The sequence below is a fragment of the Salvelinus sp. IW2-2015 genome, linkage group LG15, assembly GCF_002910315.2.
Source record: "Salvelinus sp. IW2-2015 linkage group LG15, ASM291031v2, whole genome shotgun sequence".
In the NCBI taxonomy this organism is placed as follows: domain Eukaryota; kingdom Metazoa; phylum Chordata; class Actinopteri; order Salmoniformes; family Salmonidae; genus Salvelinus; species Salvelinus sp. IW2-2015.
This window is the reverse complement of record NC_036855.1, coordinates 19,204,539-19,228,849: the sequence shown is the minus strand read 5'-3', so window position 1 is coordinate 19,228,849 and position 24,311 is coordinate 19,204,539. Positions and strand designations below refer to the sequence as shown.

The 24,311-nt window shown below is 41.0% G+C and overlaps 1 protein-coding gene across 1 annotated transcript in view; it reads left to right on the top strand.

Moving 5' to 3' along the window:
• The first annotated feature begins 6,562 nt into the window (after window positions 1-6,562).
• The window catches only part of LOC111975056 (transmembrane protein 132C), a 203,475-nt gene continuing 185,726 nt past the window's right edge, over window positions 6,563-24,311 (top strand). The window contains exon 1 of the mRNA XM_024003219.1: window positions 6,563-7,536. Coding sequence (XP_023858987.1) covers window positions 7,461-7,536 — 76 coding nt within the window. The 5' untranslated portion in view covers window positions 6,563-7,460. The remainder of the gene's footprint in view (window positions 7,537-24,311) is intronic.

The following is a 24,311-nucleotide window of genomic DNA, read 5'->3' as shown; positions in this document are numbered from 1 at the left end:
AACAGTCAAGCAACATTTTTTAATTTGACAAAATGAGTAGCTACTCGGCTGACACTGACAAACAGATCAGTAAAAACGACCTTGTCTTAAGTGCAACCATCTTCGAAAAGGGGAGACACAAATTGTACAAAATTATCTTCATCTAGCATGGAGGATGAAATGATTGTCCCCCAATAAACTTTCCAGTGGTACTGATGCAGTAATAAAGACAGTGAATATGTATGCACTTACAGGYGGATATGGCTGATGCTCTCTGCAGGTGCCAATAAGATAGGATGCTGTTCGCTCAATTGGAAGTTCAGAATTTAGATAACTAGAGACAGATTATAATATTTTATTTATCTTCTTTTTTCAGCAATAGCCATGTACTTTCTAAGCATTTTTTTCCTACAATTGTATTTTGAAATATTGCGATTGTCCTTGGCCTATTTAATAGCTTTTTACTGACCGCTGAAACTCAGCAATCAGCTATTTGGTAGACTATTTGCTGCACGCTCCCCAAATTGCATGCTTCAAACAATCCAAAGCTCAATTTTAAAATAAGTTAATGATCCTCAGTGGCCAAATCATGCTCTCTGGTGTAGTATTTTGAGTATATAGTATATAGTATAGTATACAGTATATAGCTAATTTTGGCAAAAGTAATTCAATTTACTTTAGGGGAAGCATATTGCATAAAACAGCTGACCGGAAGGCTTACAAGGCTGAGTTCAAATGTAGACATCAAATTCAAAGCAATCGGCGCACTGACTAAACGGATGACCGGCAAAGCAAACTGTCTGGCACTGTCTTTGCTCTCTGCTTTCTTAAGGTGAGAGAAAGGCACCAGGCTGGCAGCTTGTCTCCAAGCGATGACCGGAGGGCCCTACAGCCAACCATCAAAATGCTAAACAGCCGTTGCATTTGAATTGGTATTGAAATCATATTAGTCTACTTTTTTGTAGCCTACTTTTACATTTTGGTCTTGAGCTAGGGTATGGGGACTGCCATACCCTGCCATACCCACAATGCCAGCTTATTTACTTCCTCCCTATAGTCTGACTCGTTGTTGTTGGTTATCAGGCCTATATCCAAGCGTGTTGCCATCATCAAACTTGATGAGGGAGTTGGTGTCGTGCAAAGCCATGCAGTTGTGGGTGAACAGGGAGCACAGCAGAGGGCTGAGGACACACTCCTGGGGGGCCCCTGTGTTAAGAGTCAGTGTGGAGGAGGTGTTGTTGCCAATCCTCACAGTCTCTGGTCTGCCCTTCAGGACGTCCAGGATCCAGTTGCAGAGGGTAGTGTCCAGACCCAGGGCTCTGATCCTCGGCTCCATGTGGTGGGTAGGGGCACAGAGCTGCTTGTCAGACTAATGGAACAGTGGGTGGTGAGACACATGTGGTGCCTGATCCTTGAGAAAACAGTATATATCAGCCTTGAAGCTCCCCCTGTGTCTTAACATTAACTCAGGCGCGGGACAACAAATTGACATAGCTTGTGAACATCACAAACGACCAGTAAATGGGGTCACAATAGCTTTGTAAACATAATCTTCTGATGTTCTTCCGTATATGTTCAGTTATTCTAAATAGATACATACTGTATTTGAAGATTGACCTCGGCTACTGTATATTCTTTAAGCTTACCCACTGTGGTTTCATAGAAACAAACCTAGACCATTTTGGTGTCATAGAAACATACCAAAACCAAATAGAGGGGACATGTTATGTTCACCTTCGAAGAGATAGCAGTTCAAAGGTGGCAGCCATGTATCTGATGTCGATAAATTACCTTAATTTGGTGGTTTTTGTTTTGTTTCTCCCATCACATTTTCAGCTGGATTGTGAAAAGAAGGGAGCAGAATAAGAGAGAAGATAACTGCAATTCCATTCCTATACCACCTGCCGGTAAATTGGCTCCTTATTACATTTAAGCCACATCTATCAATAAATGGACTGGTATCGAAATGTCTTTGTTGGCCACAAATCGTTAGCAATAGATCCGGTCTCTCCTGAAACAAGGCAGTCATTTATCTGGTCCACAGTTCCTCCCTGGGTGAGACGAAGTAGAACACAAGACTTTTATTTGTTCCCTCAGTGATAGATGTGCCCCCGCTGAACCTTTGATTACCAGATTACCAGCAGTAAAGTAGGAATCCATTAGACAATCATTTAGTGCTGCTGGGGCACCTTCGGATTCTCCCTCTTTCATCAACTGGTGCTACCAGGGAGGCCAGAGACACAGAGAAGACTAATGCCATACCCAGCAAACCGAGAGTGTTACCAGGACATAAGGTAAGTTCTAATTAGGTTATGTAAAGCTGAGAGTAATTTTCCTCTAGAGGGCAATGCATTAAAGTCGAGAATAAACGTGAATGAGGAATATAATATTAATATGTAATGAATTAAATATGAGTAAAATGTTCTACATTAAAATGAATCTATTTGCTCATACACCTTTTATGGCCACAGACTGTATACCATTGCAAGGTAATAGAGTGCCCTTGGCAAGATGAAGGTAGTGGCAGACTGAAATGGTAATCAAGTGAGGGGGAGATTTGGGAAGGTCTCCCKAGTGCTTGGCACTCTGAGCGGTGGATTTATCAGTCCAGTAGGTCTTTACGCAATATCCTCTTGTGCTTGCAGCATATTGAAGAGAAAAGAATCTGTGTGGAAATGATCAGCTGTATGAAAGGTCAGGGAAAGTTAAGCATGCCCTAAGCAGGTCATGACTCTTCTTCCATGATAAGAAATAACTGCCCATGTAAGGCAGAATGAGGAAAAAAGATAACCTTGTCCCATTTGTCCTATTGAAATTGCAGAACTGTCACTCAAAATGATAGTCYGTTAACTGGCTTGATCAAAACTCTCTCAGGAGGAGATATTTGGTACCTAAAGCTGTGCTTATTGAGTAGTTGCATAATAATTGTGCAATTGTTTTTGCAGAATGCATTGACAGATTAGATTTTTCATGTTCATCTGGCTAGAAAATGTTTACAACATTTATTACCATAGACATAGCCAGTCCACTTCAGGTCTGTATGTTATTTGAAACAGAAGATGTTATTTTGTGCTGTGTCTAAGTGAGTCATGTTTGTTTTAAAGGTTAGGCAACAAGAACAAATCAACAGGAGAGGAGCAGTAGCATAACGCACCCTCCTGTGACTTACTGAGGGCCATAGGAAGGTCACTTTATTCTTCCCCTGTGGGCATCTTCCTGGCACACAGAGTGAAGATAATAAGTAAATATAATTTTAATGGCCTTCACTCTGAATGGGTGGCTGTAATCTGCACAGGCTCAAGGTGTACTGGGCACCAAAGGAGACAGGGAATAGTCTGCAGTGCCAGTGGTTATTATTAGCGCTATCATAGATCAGATATAGAGGAGGAGAATGAAGTGTGATGATGAATTTGGGGCTCCTGTCAACTTCTGTGGAGCTGTCAGGGCCAGTAGGCAAGGGAGCCTGGCTAAGGTCATGGATAAAGGATGCCACCTCAGGGAGGCCCCAAGGGAACTACTCACTACATTACACGTATAAAGGGGGAATATATTGCAACTCTGAACTAAAGGTCAGAGGGGGGAACAAAAGTTTCTGTTCACACATGGAGTACCTTAGATTCYTCCCTAAGAGTCAGGTAATTCCCAAAAGTACATAGGGTGATTAATTAATAGATTTATTAATAGAATGCTTATTCAATGTCTTTATCTACAAATCTCTCTTAGGTTCCTTTGTCTTCAAACCTCCCCATCCATCTTAATTTCACGTTCCCTTACATCAGTCTGAAGTAAATTGATGCGGTGTGCAGCTGCTGGCAATGTCCATGTTAAAAAGCTAACCACATGTACAAAAACATTCCCTTAACCAATAGACCTGAATACTAATATACTTAGCAGATGTGGGTCTATGGGGAGTTAAAGGTGTATTATTGTATTTCAAAATGACTTGCAGCCACAGACAGTGTAACCCTAGACATTGAGGCCCAGTCTGGAGCATATGAAAACCTTCAGAAGTAGAATAGATCTCAGTGTAGAATTGGCTTCCAGGGCTTTCAGTGGGGCCCAGAAACACATGCTCTGCCTATGGGCTGGCGCCAGCTTTCATGTGAATAACATGCCAGTTCACCATTACTGCTGAAATACATTTTTGTGAGCCAATGCTTTCTCCTTCCAACTCTTTTAATGTTTTTCACAGATGTTCGAGAGTGAATTTGTTACCCTCCCAGAGATCACATTTCATACATTCAGATGGAACCAAAACATAGGTTCCACGTGGGGAGGGATGGAATTTGAGATAGAACCTGAAAGCATAATATACAGCATAAAAACAATTATAGTGTGAGAGCATTGTAGAACGAGTATAGCTGATTGAAATGCAGTGGTGGTGCCAACTGTAAATCAATGCTGGTCAATGTAATTTCATAGTGGATCCTAGATATGTGAACACCATCACAAAGTACTGAGGATGCCAGGATATGCTCAGCTTGAGCTCACTCTATTCTGACTTGCATCTGAATAGATAGCAGGTTGATCGAAGTACAGTACAATCGAGACTTTTATGATATGGGTCTGTTTCATGTTTAATGTATCTTTCCTACCTACGGACAGAATAGATGCAGGCTGCCCTGTGGATGTCATCCTCACCTCATGTATTGGGCTTGAAAAGAGACATCAGGGCACTCAGAAAGAGCGAAAAACATGAAAAGAACGACTGAACTAGYCAGATTTTAATTGCATTTAGTGCTCATATTCAATAGGATTTTGCTTGGGATTCTCCTTGTCATTCAAAGCAGGCAACATACTTCCCATTATGAATTCAACTGTATGGTTTTCAAAATGTAATTAATCATCTGATGAGAGCAAGCTGACGCACACTTCATGTCTGTGTGTGATAGAACATGTTGTTGAATCAATGGCACTACTGATTGAGGGTTAGTCCCTGTCATGTAGAATTGATTTTGAGCATGACAAAATAGATGGGTTTATGATGTGTTTGTGCCTAGGTGGCATTTCGGTCACTCTGAATGCTGGCAGGATACAGTTGAACCTATTCAGGTTGATCTTCAAAGTATAGCGACAATGTCACATCATGCAAGATGCCCTGGCAGTGATGATCAGAATACATGGGTTAGATTGATTCATGTTGGCTACCGTGACTTTATTTAATTATAATTAACTGTCCTGTAGTTAAGGTATTGCAGTTGACAATATGTTAGCACTGGTAATAACGATCTATATTATGAAATGCACGAAGATAATACATCTATGAACAGTTGTATTCTAAGGATGTACAGGCTGGTCTCGCGTTGGGTCTCCGACTATAGTGACTACAGTTGGCTAGATGGAGAGGCTTGGTCTGCTCGGTCTGCGTCTTTCAATGTGTCATCAGCCCGGAAAATTAAAAAAATGCATTTATTGTAGTCCACATGGTGTCGCTGTTGCCTGTCAATCAGCATAATCTTGAGAAGTGGACAGGATTTTAGATTGAGGAGAACACATGAATATGCCCAACGTGAGAATCCTGAACCGTTTGGCAACATACATGGGAAGTTTCCTTTATGAATATTAGTTTGTAAGAAATGTGTTAGATATGGTAACAACCCGCTTCCTAAATATCTGCACTCTAGGCTTGAGCTTGGCTACTGCGTGAAGAAGAAACAAGACAAACCTGTAGCCTAGCCAGTTGTCAAGTTGTCATTTATAAATGTCAAAGTAATTCTCACATATTTTTCAAAGTGAGGTTGGAAGTGTAGGTTACGTCCGTGACGCAGTGCTTCTTTGCACCACACTGGCACAATGAACATAAAATGACCAGTAGTCTACTTAAGTGTTAGTGAGTTGACAGTCACATTGAGTTTGGCATAATTAAGTTTGGCATATTAACCGCCTGGCTCTCGAGAGGTCAGGTTGGAAGAGATACTTCTGCAGCCCAAAGTCGACATAAAACAGAATACAAAACTACACGTAATTGTTGCGATTTGGGCGTATTGCCCCATGTTAGATTTTCACCCAGGTAGCCTAGGCTTATAGGCTGTCTAACTACAAAAATATATATTTCCTATAGCCTAAGCAGCAGTAGCAGAGTTATGTGTATCCAGATTGTTTGGCAAATTTAATAGCAGAACCATTTGTGAGTACGCTAAAGTTTCTAAATGCTTTGCGTAAAATGCACAATATCCTCCATTACATTTGTTGGTAAAATTAATCACAAAACCTGTTATCTTCATTAGTACCCTATCACGTCTGCGCTGTTTATTTTTTATTTAACTAGGCAAGTCAGTAAAGAACAAATTCTTATTTTACAGCCAAACCCTCCCCTAACCCGGACGACGCTGTGCCAATTGTGCGCCGCCCTATGGGACGCCTAATCACTGCCGGTTGTGATACAGTCCGGGATCGAACCAGGTTCTGTAGTGACGCCTCTAGCAGTGAGATGCAGTGCCTTCGACCGCTGCGCCACTCGGGAGGCCAAATATTCAAAATGTTAAGTGCGTGCGTGGGGTGCTGAGCAGTCGGTCCGCCTTACTCCACACTACACGCCCCCTAGACCAGCATTTGCCAATACAAGTTGTGATTTGGGTTCAATTCCCTTTTATTTTTATACAAAGGATGTTGACGATGTGCATTATGCCAGGAGGATGGATTTAAGAGGGCGGAGTGTCAGGTCTTTATAGCATGGGTATATCTGCAGCAGGGCACATGGATACAAATGCAAATAAGTATTTCATACTGCATAGTCAGCAGCCACATGGAGTGCCGAAGTTTGATTAAAACGGATATAAAACAACAACTAACTGACGGCTATGTTGTACTGTATCCGACATGGAATTCATCTTTGTTCCCCCTGTAAATAACATGTATTGGAGTTAGCCGACGCGTGATTTGAAACATTTATTTTTCGACGGGTGACAGGACATCTGAAGAACTATATGAAAACAAATTCTTGAGGTTCGACGATAAGAGCTATTACGCATCGCCAAGAAACTTCACATCGGTCTGCAAATGATGCAGAGGAGACAGGGATGACAAACGGGTGAAGAAAGCGGATTTTAAATCCAGTAATATAATCCCTATGTAAAAATTCAATTTTTGTGACAACGGCTTCCATGGTGATTATTCATGATCCCATGTAGCAGAAGAAAACTAATAGGCTACTAATAATCTTCTGTCGATCGGTAACGCTGAAGTCGCCGTGCGTTATTCAGTTATCTGGATAGTAAACTGCAACTTTTAACAAGTATTTTTATGACTTAATATTTACTACATATTGCCACGTTTTCATTTACATTCGATATTCAGAAATTGTCATCTTTTGCTGAGGGCTGTTCACATTGGATTATAGAAACGGGCATGACTTTTTGGAACTTAACAAACTATCCATTTGGATGGTCAGTGGACATTTGTAAAAATCCTGAAGTCAGTTTTGATGCAGCCAAGTCTATGTTTTGAATCCCTTTTGAATGATCTATTATCACTAAATCTAAATGGATTTTTTGCAAGAGGCGAACAGAAACATGTTGCATCTCCATGCACTACAATCAATCATGGTACTTTTAGGGGGTAAGTGTAACATTATTTTAAACCATGTGTTTTGTGACCAATGCACACATACAACTCATCTTAGCTCTATGATTTAGATATTTGAATAATTTAATATTTTATTAATTCTGGGATGCTTAAGCTTTACAATTGTGTTTTATGTTTCTCTTATTATAAACATCATTTTATGGAGTGTTCATCTCGTTAATTGGGTCGTTCCACCAATACTGTGCCTTTTGAGATGTGTACTTGGTGGGGGAAAAAAACTAATTTAGATTTCACTTAATTTTAACATTCTATCATAAAGGGAACATGTTCAACTTAATAAAAAACATGTTTTCCAACCTCAAGAGGTTTTAAATAAAAAAAATGACAGTAGTAAGTGCCTATTAAGTGCCAAATAAACAGGGTTAACAGGGTTGATAATTMTATCTTAAAGGAATTGTTAATTATTTTACAACATGTTAATATAAGGTTCCTCACCCTGAAAGTAGTCTATGGGCTAGGATACATTTTAACCCATTGTTCGGTTTTCTTCTTTTCCTGTCATTTCCATAGATTTTTAGCTAGCAGTGGCTAAAGTTAGCTAAAGATTGTAGTGGCTGTTTAAAGAAAACCGAACAATGGATTACTGGCCCACAGCCTACTGTCAGGGTAGGGAACCATCTAACATAATGTTGTAAAGTAGTGAACTACTCCTTTTAAATCAGTCATAAATCCCCTTCTGACAGGGGAACTGGAAGCTTGTTTATGTGCAATAGGGAGGGGCAATCAAATGCAAGCTTCACAAAAAAACTGAAATTGTTCAAACATTTCTAGCCTGTTTATGTGTATGGGTAACAGGATTGACACGTTATGCTTGACCCACTCAGTTTCCCCCCACAAAACAACAGAAAAAGGCCCAAAATAGTAGAACCAGCTCACCTGCTTTTACTCTTTGATTTGAWTATTAGCTTAGGTGTTCAATGTTTCGTTTGAAATAAGTATTTAAAAAGGAATAGTTTCCCCATATTAAAATGAGTTCAGTTCAGAGTTGACCTTAAAATGAGMGACAGGTTTTTCTTCTTTTTTAACTTTAAATTATATCACTAATGACATTAAATAATAATCTTCAGAAATGACTTTGTCAAAGCAACAAAATAACTAGGGCTTTATAATGATGGTGAAAACTTGTTGAAATTTTTMGGTTAAGTGGGTTAAAATCATTCTGGAAGCCAGAGGGTGCATGTCAAAATTGTGCATTTTTGCACTTTAGCAAGTCTTTATTCAGATGTATTGAATTCTACATGTGGTCTGTATTAAAGGGCACTTCAATACATTTACAAGGCTTTTCAAATTCAAGATTTGTGCACAATTTCTAATTGAAATATCAATGGAACACAAAAGGCACTCATTTCGTAGAACGACCCAATTATTAGTTGACCTATGTTAACGCCTCACACGGATAGCTTCCTCATGGGAGTCTTTCAACATAATTCTTAAGGCTAAGTGCTTACAACAAAAATTCAAGAACCAACTGATTTTCTGTCAGCATGGCTTTGTCCATTCCTTTCAGAACAGTTCTCTAGACCCCATTCTCATACCCAGCTACATGTGACAGACGTAGGGTTGGGCGGTATCTAGATTTTCATACCGTTATACCGTTTATGTACCATACTGGGATGTACGGTATTACCGGAAGTGCAGACAAGGGGAGCTATAAAAAATTATAATACAGTACCAGTCAAGTTTGGACACCTACTCATTCAAGGGTTTTTCCTTATTTTTCCTATTTTCTACATTGCCTTGATGACAGCTTTGCACACTCTTGGCATTCTCTCAACCAGCTTCATGAGGAAGCTCTTGAAGGAGTTCCCACATTATGCTCAGCACTTGTCTGCTTTTCCTCCACTCTGCGATCCAACTCATCTGAAACCATCTCAATTGGGTTGAGGTTAGGTGATTGTGGAGGCCAGGTCATCTGATGCAGCACTCCATCACTCTCCTTCTTGGTCAAATAGCCCTTACACAGCCTGGAGGTGTGTTGGGTCATTGTCCTGTTGAAAAACACATGATTGTCCCACAAAGCGCAAACCAGATGGGATGGCATATCGCTGCAGAATGCTGTGGTTACCATGCTGGTTAAGTGTGCCTTGAATTCTAAATAAATCACTGACAATGTCACCAGCAAAGCACCCCCACACCATCACACCTCGCCCTCCATGCTTCACGGTGTTAACCACACATGCAGAGATAATCCGTTCACCTACTCTGCGTCTCACAATAACACAGTGGTTGGAACCAAAAATGGCAAATTTGGACTCATCTGTCTAAAGGACAGATTTCTACCAGTCTAATGTCCATTGCTTGGGTTTTTTGGCCCATGTCTCTTCTTCTTATTGGTGTCCTTTAGTAGTGGTTTCTTTGCAGCAATTTGACCATGAAGGCCTGATTCACGCCGTCTCCTCTGAACAGTTGATGTTGAGATGTCTGTTACTTGAACTCTGTGAAGCATTTATTTGGGCTGCAATCCGAGGTGCAGTTAACTCTAATGAACTTAACCTCTGCAGCAGAGGTAACTCTGGGTCTTCCTTTCCTGTGGCGGTCCTCATGAGAGCCAGTTTCATCATAGCGCTTGATGGTTTTTGCGACTGCACTTGACGAAACTTTCAAAGTTCTTGACATTTTCAGAATTGACTGACTTTCATGTCTTAAAGTAATGATGGACTGTCATTTCTCTTTGCTTTTTTGAGCTGTTCTTGCCATAAAATGGACTTGGTCTTTTACCAAATAGGGCTATCTTCTGTATACCACCCTTACCTTGTCACAACACAACTGATTGGCTCAAACGCATTAAGAAGGATAGAAATTCCACAAATGAACTTTTAACAAGGCACACCTGTTAATTTAAATGCATTCCAGGTGACTACCTCATGAAGCTGGTTGAGAGAATGCCAAGAGCGTGCAAAGCTGTCATCAAGGCAAAGGATAGCTAATTTGAAGAATCTAAAATCTAACATATTTTGATTTGTGTGACACTTTTTTGGTCACTATATGATTAAATGTCTGTTAATTCATAGTTTTGTTGTCTTCACTATTATTGTACAATGTAGAAAATAGTAAAAATAAAGAAATCTCTGGAATGAGTAGGTGTGTCCAAACTTTTGACTGGTACTGTATATATATGTGTACCTCTGTACGACACATAGAAACGCAACATGGAACAATTTCAAAGATTTGACTGAGTTACAGTTCATTTAAGGAAATCAGTTAATTGAAATGAAGTCATTAGGCCCTAATCTATGGATTTCACATGACTGGGAAAACAGATATGCATCAGTTGGTCACAGATACCTTAAAAAAAGGTAGGAGCGTGGATCAGAAAACCAGTCAGTATCTGGTGTGACAACCATTTGCCTCATGCAGCGCGACCCATCTCCTTCGTAAAGAGTTAATCAGGCTGTAGTTTGTAACCTGTGGAATATTGTCCCACTCCTCTTCAAGAGCTGTGCGATGTTGCTGGATACTGGCGGGAAATGGAACACACTGCCGTACACGTCAATRCAGAGCATRCAAAACATGCTCAATGGGTAACATGTCTGGTGAGTATGCAGGCCATGGAAGAACTCAAATTTTCAGCTTCCAGGAATTGTGTACAGATCCTTGTGACTTGGGGCAATGCTTTATCATGCTGAAACATGAGGTGATGGCGGCCGATTAACGGCACGAAAATGGGCCTCATGATCTCATCACTGTATCTGAAATTGCCATTGATAAAATGCAATTGTGTTCGCTGTCTGTAGCTTATGCCTGCCCATACCATAACCCCACCACCACCATGGCACTCTGTTCACAGCATTGACATACGCAAATCGCTGGCCCACACGACCCCATACATGGTGCCTGCCATTGGGATTCATCGGTGAAGAGCTCCCTTCTCCAGCTCAGTGTTCATCGATGGTGATCATTTTCCCACTGAAGTCGGTTACGATGCGAACTGCAGTCAGGTCAAGACCCTGGTGAAGATGACAAAGATGAGCTTCCCTGAGACGTTCTCTGACAGTTTGGTTGTGCAAACCCACAGTTTCATCAGCTGTCAGGGTGGCTGGTCTCAGACGATCCCACAGGTGAAGAAGCCGGATGTGGAGGTCCTGTGCTGGCATGGTTGTGAGGCCGATTGGACATACTGCCAAATTCTCTAAAACAACGTTGAAGGCGGCTTATGGAAGTGAAATTAATAATACATTCTCTGGTGACAGCTGTGGTGGACATTCTAGCAGTCAGCATGCCAATTGCAGGTTCCCTCAACTTGAGACATCTGTGGCATTGTATTGTATGATAAAACTGCACTTTTAGAGTGGTCTTTTATTGTCCCTAGCACAAGGTGCACCTGTGTAATTATCATGCAATTATGCAGCTATTTCTATTGTTGTTTTTATATGCTTCTTAATTTGCCACACCTGTCAGGTGGATGGATTATCTTGGCCAAGGAGAAATGCTCACTAACAGAGATGTAAAAAAAAATGTGCACAAAGTTTGAGAAAAATAATATTTTTGTGCTTATGGAGAATTTCTGGGACCAACACTTTACATGTTGCGTTTATATTTTTGTTCAGTGTAGATCCTTATACTGATGTCGCAAGAGGGCGCGACTCCCAATAGATAAGCTTGGAGATGCATGCTATGGAGCAATCAAATTAAACACAACCCACACACCACAGGAGGTTGGTGGCACCTTAATTGGGGAGAACGGGCTCGTGGTAATGAATGGAGTGGAATCAGTGGAATGGTATCATTACATTATAACATGGTTTCCAGGTGTTTGATGGCATTCCATTTGCGGCGTTCCGGCCATTATTATGAGCCGTTCTCCCTTCAGCAGACTCCTCTGCTACACACAGAGGCCAGGCGAAAACAGACACACCATGCACAGCTGGGGCTGGGCAGACCAAACCAAGCACACCATGCACAGCCGGGGCTGGGCAGACCAAACCAAAGCCACAGCCATCGCACAGCCGGTGGGCAGACCAAACCAAGCACACCATGCACAGCTGGGCTGGGCAGACCAAACCAAGCACACCATGCACAGCTGGGGTGGGCAGACCAAACCAAGCACACCATGCACAGCCGGGGGAGGCCGTGTCTTTTAATTACATTTTTTCTGGTCCTTGCAAATAATTGGAGACAGACACAGCTCTGACAGCATTCTGAATGTCAGTACAGAATTAAATAGGCTAATTCACTTACACAAAAATATATTTGCATTCACAAATCTAAATAGTGTTCGTCAGGCTTCCATGAGATGAGAACATTGTATAGAGAATTTTTGGGAGTCTGTSAATGCTTGTATGGTATATCTACATCCTAGATTGGGTACCCAGATCAAGAAAAATGCATACTTTTAGATAAATAGCCTAGACCTTTTTCACTTCACAATCTCTGGTGCTCTCGGATTTGGTGTAAAAAAAGGATATATAAGACATCAGAATGTATCATCATGGCAGAGCAGGGGACGTTGCTGTTACTGTTTCAAGTGTTTGGTTGTTGTACTTTTTCACTGACATTGTAACTGAAGGATTAGTAACCATAGCAGCACAGCACCACTCTAAGGCCTCTGTCTGTGGATCACTGCCAGTAGTGGGTGATGATGGTAGTAAGGCAAGAGGACTGTTGCTTTGTTTTGTTCCTGAAGTATTTTGAGTGAGATTTTTGCTGGGGTTGTGAGGATTTGTACGCAACTCAGAGGGCGAGAGAGAGAGACGGAATGGGTTCGAATTCCATTCAACAGGGTTGCCTTGGGTAGACATCATAGGGTTTTTTATATTTTGTTTGTTTTTAGTACCATCCTTCAGTGCCACTCAACCCCTCCCATCTATCTCTGAACACCATCCGGTTTTGATTTCAATTTGCCATGTATTTTTCAACTGGGTTGTGATGTTTCACAAGAGTTCTGAACCTTTATATTCTCATAGATTCTACATATTGCGTCACAGATTATTCATTTTATATTCTAACAATGGATAGGTAGTTGAGCATGAAAATGAAATTAACTGTCTGGTGCACTTAAAATTGTGATTGAGGCAGTCAAATTAGAGGCAGACAGATCGTAAAAGAAGCAGACAGTGATGCACTAAATTATTCAGCGATACATTAACATCTTCATACATTTTGCATCCAATTTGAATCACATTGTAATCATTTTCTCTGGCTAATCGTCTGTTATCCTTGGGTTCATTCATTCTCAGTATTCTGTAGAGGCCCCATCACATTTGTGTTAAAGAGGGGGCCCTGGGGTGAGGAGGAGAGGCTGCAGGAGCAGATAGTGGTGTAGAGGGGAAGGTCGTGCTCCGTGCCAAATCAACCTCCTCTGCACGGAGCCCACAGAGCTCTGTGTTGCGCTGGACGCTGTGACTGCCAGGGCGCCCCTGACTCACTGATGCCACACGGCCATGGCAGGACTGCCCAGGAGTCACAGGCCCCTGGCACACAACTGCTGTGTAGGATCAAACAACTAAGACAGGACGGGAGGGTAGCAGGATGGAATTTTTGTTTGAGAATGTTCTGGATGTAGTACAGCCACTTAGGCCACCATTTCGTTGGCTAGAAATTAACAGTACCAGTGCACAGACACTGTTTCTGACTGAGTGTGGCCTCAGTGTTCTTTGTTTAAAATAAGTGTAGACAATATGAACATTCACTCAGTGGAGTTATGTACTGATTGAGCTCCGAGTGGCCATTACCTCCACTCTGATTAGGAGCAGAGGATTATGGCACGTTGATTGGAGACACACAAACACTCAGGCTTTCCAATTACACTCAGAACCTCACTCCTAGTTACAGTTCTGTTCCTCAGGCCATTTACATGACTGATTAGAGTTGGACAAAAACACAATCAGTGAATCTATTTCTTCTGTAGTTTCAACAGATCACATAATGCAATTCTAAATAAAAGCTGGTGTACAGCACATAAAAAGCAGAGGATGTTTTAACATTGACCACACAGCCACCAGTGAAAGGACAGAGAATGTATGGGGCAGATATATGGTGTGAGTCATGGTTTCATATATCCCAGCCCAGTGAGTAAACACCTCCACTGCACCACTCTGATCCAAATCAGAGGGAGATGGCAGAGGCTAGAGGGGGCCTGTTTTGGCAGGAGAGGAGAGAGATATGATTGAAAGTCTTGTAAAATCGCCTACTAAAACAACCTTCATTGTAAGGGTTATCTGAGGGTCCGTGTTTGGTTTGACATCGAATCTTCAAGCACAAGAGTAGCAGATATATTCGTGTCCTGTCTATTATCTTTAATTATTTGTTATTCTTACTTTTTTCAGTTATTTTCTTAACTGCATTGTTGGTTTTAAGGGCTTGTAAGTAAGCATTTCACTGTAAGGTCTACACCTTTTGTATTCGGCACGTGACAAATAAAATGTGATTTGATCCAATAAAGCAGTCATGTCCATCCATTTTGCTGTTGTCTCCCTGTACAGGGCCTGCCCAAATACCCTTTTTGTCCATTACCACAGACTGACATTTTGATTTAAAGTCCAACAATAAAAAAAAGGTGCATTCCATCACAGATAATGACACCCTGTAGAAGGAGCTTTTGTATTTGCTGAAGTCAACAAAGAAAATTAACTGTGTATAAAATGTGATCCAAATAGCTGGCATGATCAATATTCAACATGATAAGCAAGTCTACAAATCTACTTGGAAGATCTCCAGCCTGAGAATGAGAAATACACTAGGCTAACCTTTTTGTTTCTAAATGCTATCTGACTCACTCATCCCCAGCTCTCAGTAACAGCCTCACTCTGAATCACAGAGAGGTGTCAAGACTCCACACTTAACATAATCCTGACAGTCTATACACCTCACCACAAAGAAGTAAATGGCCCTTGAAAATATACACCTGTCATTGCCTCTTCTAATGCATTTAGCTCTGATTCCTCCTATAGATGCTGACAGTTACTCACAGAGACTTCACTCTGATGCTCTGTAAACCTTCGTCCAGCCACCTGTGCATAATTGTTTCATTCCGAAAAAGAGATGCAAAACAAATGTGCATGCCAAAGATGGATCTATCCAGCAGACAAGCATTTTTGGGGAGAACAATTCAGATATCTATACAGCTTGCCTTGAAAATTCAACAGGGTTGATGGGTAGACACCATACGATTTCTACCAAGATGTAAATCATCTTTCAGTGTCACAGATTATGCATTTTTATATTCTAACAATGGATAGGTAGTTGATCATGAAAAMGAAATTAACTGGATGGTTCACTTAAAATGGTGATAGAGGCAGTCAAATTAGAGGCAGACAGATTGTAAAAGAAGCAGACAGTGTATGCAATAAAGCATACAGGTTAACTTAAATGCCTCCAAGCACAACATATTGCATTAATATCTAATATCATGTTGTGCTGGTTTAGTATTTTCTCCAAGGCTGTCTGCTACTGTAATAACATCTCTAGTAATGAAAACATAATACCTTTGCTGCTTCAAAGTCATTTTGAATACCTCATAATTAGACACGTTTCAAATTTAGCTGAACGTCTTTTTTCTGTATGTTGGACCTAGACACCAACAGTGAGGTCTGTTCTATGTACAGTAGGAAACCAGCCAAGCAAAACTTGGACAATCTGATATGGTTTGTGAACTTCAACTTGAGTACAGAACATCTTCTTTATAAAGAAACTGGGCAGTAAGTAGTCAGTGATCATGTGATTATCCCAATTCTGAGTGTATGCCTTCTACAGTCAGTAATGAGTTGGGTGGTCCCACTGTGAGAGCACAGTTGTGAATGTTGCATGGTAAACCATAGCTTTGAACCCAGACAGATTGACACGCCGGAGGTCCTCTGTTTTGACCTCACAAGGCTGGAGAAGGGAGAAAGCACAAACACTGAATCAGCCTCAACATCAATAATTACAATTCATTGCCCTCAGTTCAACTCTTTGTACATAATTTATTAAATCCCACCAGTAACCGTTACAGTAAATTCCATTATCAAATGCAATGAAGGGTCAAACTCAAAGAAAGGAACAAGTGAACAGCTGTCACCAACACATTAGTAACTTGAACATTTTCTTATCAACTTTATTACTTCTTAAATACTTAAGTGTTTTGTTGAGTCTACTAGCTGTTTCCCAGAACATCCAGGTAGATTTGAAGGCAATCCATGAGGGGTTCAAAGACAACCCAGAGTGGAGCCCTTATTTTGGTATAAGCTGCTAGAAATATATGGGCAACCTATCAATACCCCCCTTCAGATCTATCTGCTGAAGGTCCCAGAGGGGCTGTGTCGCTGAGATTACACACAGAGGGCATCTTTACCTCCACACTACCAATGGACCCTCAGCTGAAACTCACAGCAAAAAAAATGCTGATTTTACAATTGCCTTTTTAATCCATTGGCTTTGGCTGTGTTTCCCAAGTATTCCAGGCAGCATTTTAAATCAATTTTCTGTTTAAATCTCACTTCCCTTTTCTCATTGCAGGATGTGAAAGCTGAAGGGTGCTAGTTGTAACTCTTATCACAAGTGTCAGGGGACAAAGGATAGTGGCTAACCCTGGGCATTGTGTGGTGGATCCATAGATATTCTATTCAATTACATATTAGAGCCTGTAAGTAAGCATTTCATTGTAAGGTTGTATCTGTACCTGTTGTATTTGGCGCAGGTGACAAAGAAACTTTGATTTGATTCTAATTCCTAATTATATGGGTGAATCATATGAGAGTGGATATCACACTCATAGTATACTCAACAAAATTATAAYCACAACATGCAAGAATTTCAAAGATTTTTCTGAGTTACAGTTCTTATAAGGAAATCAGTAAATTGAAATAAATTCATTAGGCCCTAATCTATGGATTTCACATGACTGAGCAGGGGCACAGCCATGGGTGGGCCTGGGAGGGCACCCAAGACCACCCGGGCCTACGCATTGGAGATCCAGTCCAACCCACAAAGGGCTTTATTACAGACAGAACTACTCCCCCCTTTGAAAACCCCGCAGGTGAAGAAGCCAGATGTGGCGGTCCTGGGCTAGCATGCTTTGCGGTTGTGAGGCCGGTTGGATGTACTGACAAATTCTCTAAAATGACATTGGAGGAGGGCTTATGGTAGAGAAATGAACATTCCATTTTCTGGCAACAGATCTGGTGGACATCCTGCAGTCAGCATGCCAATTGCATGCTCCCTCAAATCTTGAGACATCTGTGGCGTTGTGTTGTGTTGTGTGACAAAACTGCACATTTTAGAGTGGTCTTATTGTCCCCAGCACAAGGTGCACCTGTGTAATGATCATGCTGTTTAATCAGCTTCTTGATATATCACACCTGTCAGGTGAATGGATTATCTTAACAAAGGATAAAATGCTCACTTTGTGCACAACAGTTGAGAGAAGTATGCTTTTTGTGCGTATGGAACATTTCTGGGATCTTTTATTTCAGCTCATTTTGCTCACCGTTCTTGTGATCATTTTGACCCCACGGGGTGAGATCTTGCGTGGAGCCCCAGATCGAGGGAGARTATCAGTGGTCTTGTATGTCTTCCATTTCCTAATAATTGCTCCCACAGTTGACTTCTTCAAACCAAGCTGCTTACCTATTGCAGATTCAGTCTTCCCAGCCTGGTGCAGGTCTACAATTTTGTTTCTGGTGTCCTTTGACAGCTCTTTGGTCTTGGCCATAGTGGAGTTTGGAGTGTGACTGTTTGAGGTTGTGGACAGGTGTCTTTTATACTGATAACAAGTTCAAACAGGTGCCATTAATACAGGTAACGAGTGGAGGACAGAGGAGCCTCTTAAAGAAGAAGTTACAGGTCTGTGAGAGCCAGAAATCTTGCTTGTTTGTAGGTGACCAAATACTTATTTTCCACCATAATTTGCAAATAAATTCATTAAAAATCCTACAATGTGGTTTTCTGGATTTTTTTCTTCTTATTTTGTCTGTCATAGTTGAAGTGTACCTATGATGAAAATTACAGACCTCTCTCATCTTTTTAAGTGGGAGAACTTGTACAATTGGTGGCTGACTAAATACTTTTTTGCCCCACTCTATGAGAAAATTTATTTCATTAAATAAAATAAAAGAATGGGTATGTTTAGCCCTTATAAATGACTGTTTTATGAGGTAGCAATTTGCCTATTCTGAATGTACTATCTTACAGTAGGATTCAATATATTGAGTCAGTGCTTTTCCTCCCATTCCATTTATGTTTTCTGTGTGTGCTCTGTAATTAATGTGCATAACCTCCACCAACAAATGTGCACACACACAAGTTGTTTCTCCCTCTCTCTCTCTCTCTTTCCTCTCTGTCTCCCCCCCTTACAGCTCTATGAACTTTGCCGGAAAGCTATTTTTCTACATTAATAGTGGAAATGCAATATCCGAAACATTTTTGTCAAATCAGTGAAAATGTATAGTTTCCAACTGCAGTATTAACTTGCTTAAACATATACAATAAATACACAGACCCATAGATGACAAGCAAAGAGCTGAAAATGTTCAGACAAAATATGATATATAATCTATTCAGTTCTCTCCCTAAACGTCAACAAAATGAATGAGCTTATCATGGACTACAGCAGACAAAGAGGGAGCATGTCCCCATCCTCATCGACGGGGCCACAGTGGATAGGGTCAAAAGCTTAAAGTTCCTCGGCGTGGACATCACTGAGGACCTGAAATGGTCTCGCCACACCGACACCGTGGTGAAAAAGGCGCAACAGCACCTCCACAACCTCAGGCGGATGAAGAAATTAAGAATGGCCCCTTAGACCCTCACGGATGGGGCGGCGAATAACCCGAACGTCTAGCAATTCAAATGTTGCGAGTTTGAATCTCATCACGGATAACTTTAGCATTTGAGCTAATTAGAAACTTTTCAACTTCTTAAAAGTTTTTAGATACTTTGCAACTACTTGTTAGTTAACCCTAACCTTAACCCTAACCCCTAGCCTAGCTAACGTTAGCCAGCTAGCTGTTTACATTTACTTTGTTAACCACCATTGGAGTAAAACAAGTTTATATTTTGGGATACGATGGTGTACAACAGTTGAACTAAGTTCATGAGGCATTATAAGTTAAATTCTTCAAGAATCAATGGGTACATTCATTTATAAGTCCAAAAATGTATGTAGCAACTGCTGATTGCCCCTTTAAAACTACAAGGGAACATCCTGGTATTGCAGTGATTGGCAATGTCCTATTTTAAGCTACTATCTCAAGTTTTTGTGACTCAAAGGGGCTATAGGTCCTCATTATGAGCAATAATAGTGGAGCATCTCACATCATTGATGATAGTATTCACTTCTTGTTTTTAACTTTAGCTTTACCATGAAAAGCTCCATGGTTGTGGAATGGGAGAGATAACGGCCTTGTCCCGGTAGGATTCCTCAACACTAGATTGCTTGACTGTCCATCTTGGCAGTCAGGCAAGAGGGCTTTGAAAAGTGCTCAGCATAGCCCTTCGCACAAATATTTATTTTTACTTAAGAGACATTGTCTGAAGCAAGACAGCACATTGCTTTTCCTTGTGATCTAGTCTGAAATAGAATACTCCCTCTCCCCTTGTTGTGTCCTTAATGGCTTTCTTCTTCTGGAAAAAAATAGAGCTACTTAGTTCCCACTCTGACAGCTTTTGGGTTTAACCACAGATTTAGAGCCAGTCCATCTGGAGCCGCAACAAAGGTTATTTTAAAAAGGAAAGGGCCACAGTGAGGTGAATGCACACTTCCTCTTTAGATAGATCATTCTACTGCATTTTCAATAATGGGTTATGAAAATAAATCATTTAAGGCTATTTGTATGTTTTGTAATGGCTTTCGCGTTCAAGACCTACTGTATCTGGATTTTTTCTTCAAAGGATTGCAATATTTCCATAGATACATAACTAAGATAGTAAGGTTCTGTTTTCAGTAAATGCCAAATTAGCAGAACCTATGAAAAGACAGATTAAGCCAGGAGTAAGGTCTAGTTGAAAAAGTGATTTTCTAGTCTGGTTCCCTTCGTAGAAATGCAGTGTTGTCATGTTGTAGAATGTATTGTTCGGTAATATGGGTGACCCTGGGAAAGGTTTACCAATATATTTAGGAGGGTAGGAGGGCCTGTGTGAATGTAAAATAATACTGAGCTACCATGCTGCACTGGCTTTTTATGCACCAGCTCACTATTGTAAAAGCTTGTATTATACCTGCGTTCCTTCATCAGCTACAGTACAGCCACAGTACCCGGTTAGTAAGAAACTCAAGTCATATGAAACAAATTATGAAAGGAATATCTGGTCAACTTTGTAGTTCTAGACAGATGTTTGACTGTAGTTTGGTGTGAGATACTAGCTTCTCTTCCCTGGCAGCCTGGGATGATCTGATCTCAGTGAGGTGTCTGAACTGTGGTGGCGTATTAAAGAACATCCTGAGGCTGAATCCAACTGACACATCCTCCATCCTCTAATGTGAGCTGCCCTCCATTTCTCACAGCCATTAAAGAAGCCTGTAGCTCAGTCAGTCATTGGCTTTAAATGTGCACACTTCTTTCCACCACCATGCATAACAAATGGTTGCTACTGCTACACTGAGGTGTTGTGTTGTTATAGTCACATGTAGAGACCTGTACTGTAGAAATATCCTGTTGAATATTTCATTTTTTTATATCTATTTGACAGATTTTTGAATTTTGAGGGGAAATGACTAACGAGAGGGTTTGAAAAGGTATGTGGCAGTGTGCAGATTACGTTCTTGCCTGCCATCACACAGCCACCTATTTGATATGCCATTTTTAGACTGGGTATGTGTCTTCTGTAGTACAAAGAGGAGAAGGTTACATGCCAAGCTAGATGCTTAGCCTCTGACTGGAGAAGTAGCTATTGTCCTCAGGTCTCTCAGTCAAGGCGGATGAGGCAGTCATTGTTCCACAGATCCTCTTACTCTGTATGCACAATTATCATTAAGAGTAGTTTTGATTACTTGTCATCAATGACATTGTGTGCAATCAGTGGTAATATTTTTTCAATACTCTGTAGATTTCCTGATTTGTGATAAGAGGACAGGGGGTCAACTGGTACTGTAGGTGTTATACTGTCCAATGAAGAGAGAGTGAAGGGGTTTGTCAGGGCCACTTGTAGCTGTTAAGGACCAGAGCAATAAACTCTCTCCACACGACTCTGGTAAGGACTATCCTTGACTATCCCCCCCAGCTTTTATCTTTTTGGTTTCTGTCATGTTAGGAGGCAGAGGTAATATTGAAAAGGCAGCCACGTTCTCTCCACAGCTCCACCATCACCTCGGTCCACACGGTGCGTATTGTCCTTAATTTGCTCATCGCCATCATTGTTTTGGTCTCACGTGCTGAGTGCTCTTTGACTATTGGCAGTAGTCCTTGCCCGGTTGTGTCGTAGCACTGCTCATACTACAAGATGCACAATCAACATTTCTGACATGGCAGAAAATTATCGGGAAATCTGTCACGGGTCTGGAGAACGGAACAGCCATCATCAGTGCATCCTTGACCCGCTCAAACTACGCGAGTCCCAACCTAACTGATTCTAGCCCAAGTTTATAGGATTTCACCCTAATCATGAAAATTAGTCTGGGACAGCAAAAATGTGGCGAATTCATGGCAAAATCGTTTAGTGTATGCCCGGCATAATGTAACAGCCCGATGACGATAGTCACTACAATTCCTTATATTACAGCAATGTATCTGATCTTTTTTGTCTTCATATTTTGCACTGTAAATCTTCTGCAATGAATATCTCTGAGCTTCAAGTTGTGGTCTGAGAGCAATCCTTTTGGGTGATATGAAAGTGTAATCATCATTTTATTGACCTGTGCTTAGTCAGATGTGGCGAGAATGGAGATTTCAGTGTGTGCTGTTTCCTGTAGTGAGACCGGCGGAGAAGTGAACTATATATTTTTTTACAATTAAAATGTTTAGCATTTTCTCATCCTCGTAATGTTTACTGGAACATTTTTATTTGGTTACATACTTTATTTTTTACACCCGTTGTGCCCTGCACCGGGCAGTATGTTGTCTGAGCAGCAGCGTATAGATCTTTGGTGGGTTTGTGTCCACTTATTCCCCTGGTCTGCTCTCATTATTAAATGTCCCTCAGTGCACACAAAGAGGCCGACTCACTCTGCCCTCCGAGAGGCCCTGTGTTTGCCCTGATTTACGATATCACTTTGCAATAAAGGGCAGTGTGAGGGCAAGAGATTCATTAGGCGGCCAGTTTATGTTTTAGAAAAGTCCGGAGCGGCCCTGGGAATACTGATTGGCACACAAATCTGTGCTTGTCTCATCCTCCCTGTCCAGGCCAAAAGCTCTCTGGCCTGGCCTTGTATCCTCCCCTACAACCGTGTGCGCTGCCTGCTCTGGCACAATGGAGCCCTTCTTCTCTGCATCCAGGAGACCAGTAATGTCTACAGCCCAGCCCAGGTCACTCACTGATTGATAACCTCTGTGATAACAGTGTTCCAGACGCATCAGGCCTCATCACAGCACCTGAACGTTCCTTTTTAGCAACTAATGGTGTCCCCGCTGTCTCTCACAGCGAGGCACATTGGGACGAGAATGTGGTGGTCGGGGTTCTTCTCTTCTCTGCCCCACAGCTTTACCAAACACACCCAAAGAGTACAGCTACAMCTACTGCTGTTGTTTACTTTTCCCTGGTCAATACTCTTTAATCTCCAAGATGATGCTTTCAAAATAGCTATGCTCAAAAATAGCTATTCTCTTAGTGAAGCCACAGGCCCATTACTCTTTATTAGCTCTTACCGTGTAGAATGTGGCAATCTATTAAAGGTCAGGCAGCAAACAGCTACAGCAGGTTCACCACTATAGTCGAAGAGGAAACTGTTTTTACACACAGCAATTTGCACATGAGTAGTTATTATAGATGTAATTTTGCTCATCTCAGGGATAGAGAGGGAGGGGTAATAGCGCCTAGAGAAAATGTCAGTTTAAAGTGATCGTCGTAGTGCTCCAAAAGTGCTCTTATTGACTCTGTCTGAATTATCCTCTTTCTGTAGGAAAAGTAAAAAATAATTTTTGCCTGACTCCATAAAAAAAAAATCCCCAAATTCCGTTTTCTCTGTTTTGTTTTTCCAGGTTTCTGTTTTAATGACTTTTTTCAGGTTTTCGGTCTCAAAATTGTTTTTGTTTTTTTATAGAAAAACAACCAAATTGGATGTTCTAAGTCCACAACAATGCTTAAACCCCCTCAGGAGACCACCTTTGAGGTCTTGAAAAATCTTAAAAATTTAGATTTTCGGGTGGGTTGCACCTTAATTCAAGTGTGCACCAGCCAGAGCCCATTGTTTGGAGGATTTTCTGTAGTGTGCATGTGATTGCAGAGTTTGGAAAACAAATGGCCAATGGATTGATAAAAATAATCGTGATATCATTCTGCCATGTAGGCATAGGCTACTTTGTAGTTAACATTTAATTGAGAAGGTTTTTGGGAAAGCCTTTCCATCTCTATGGTTATCATTAGCATCATCGCTAATGGCTACATAAAGTGTAGTCGTACGTGTGCACCTCAGACACACACAGACAGGGGCATTCCTGTGCTGTTTCAGAAAGTTGCAGGAAACTACAAATCCCTGAAGCATTTTGTTCATGTCTTATGATTAACTTGGGCAAGTGAAATAATAAAGTTCATTATATTTAGTGGATTTACTACTAAGTTCAATACATTTTTGAATATTGTTGAATTTCGTTTTAATATCTGTCTTCTGTAATTCCATCCAAACTTTCCATAGCATAGATTTTATACGTCCCTAGAAAAGTAAACAAGCAGAAAGTAATATC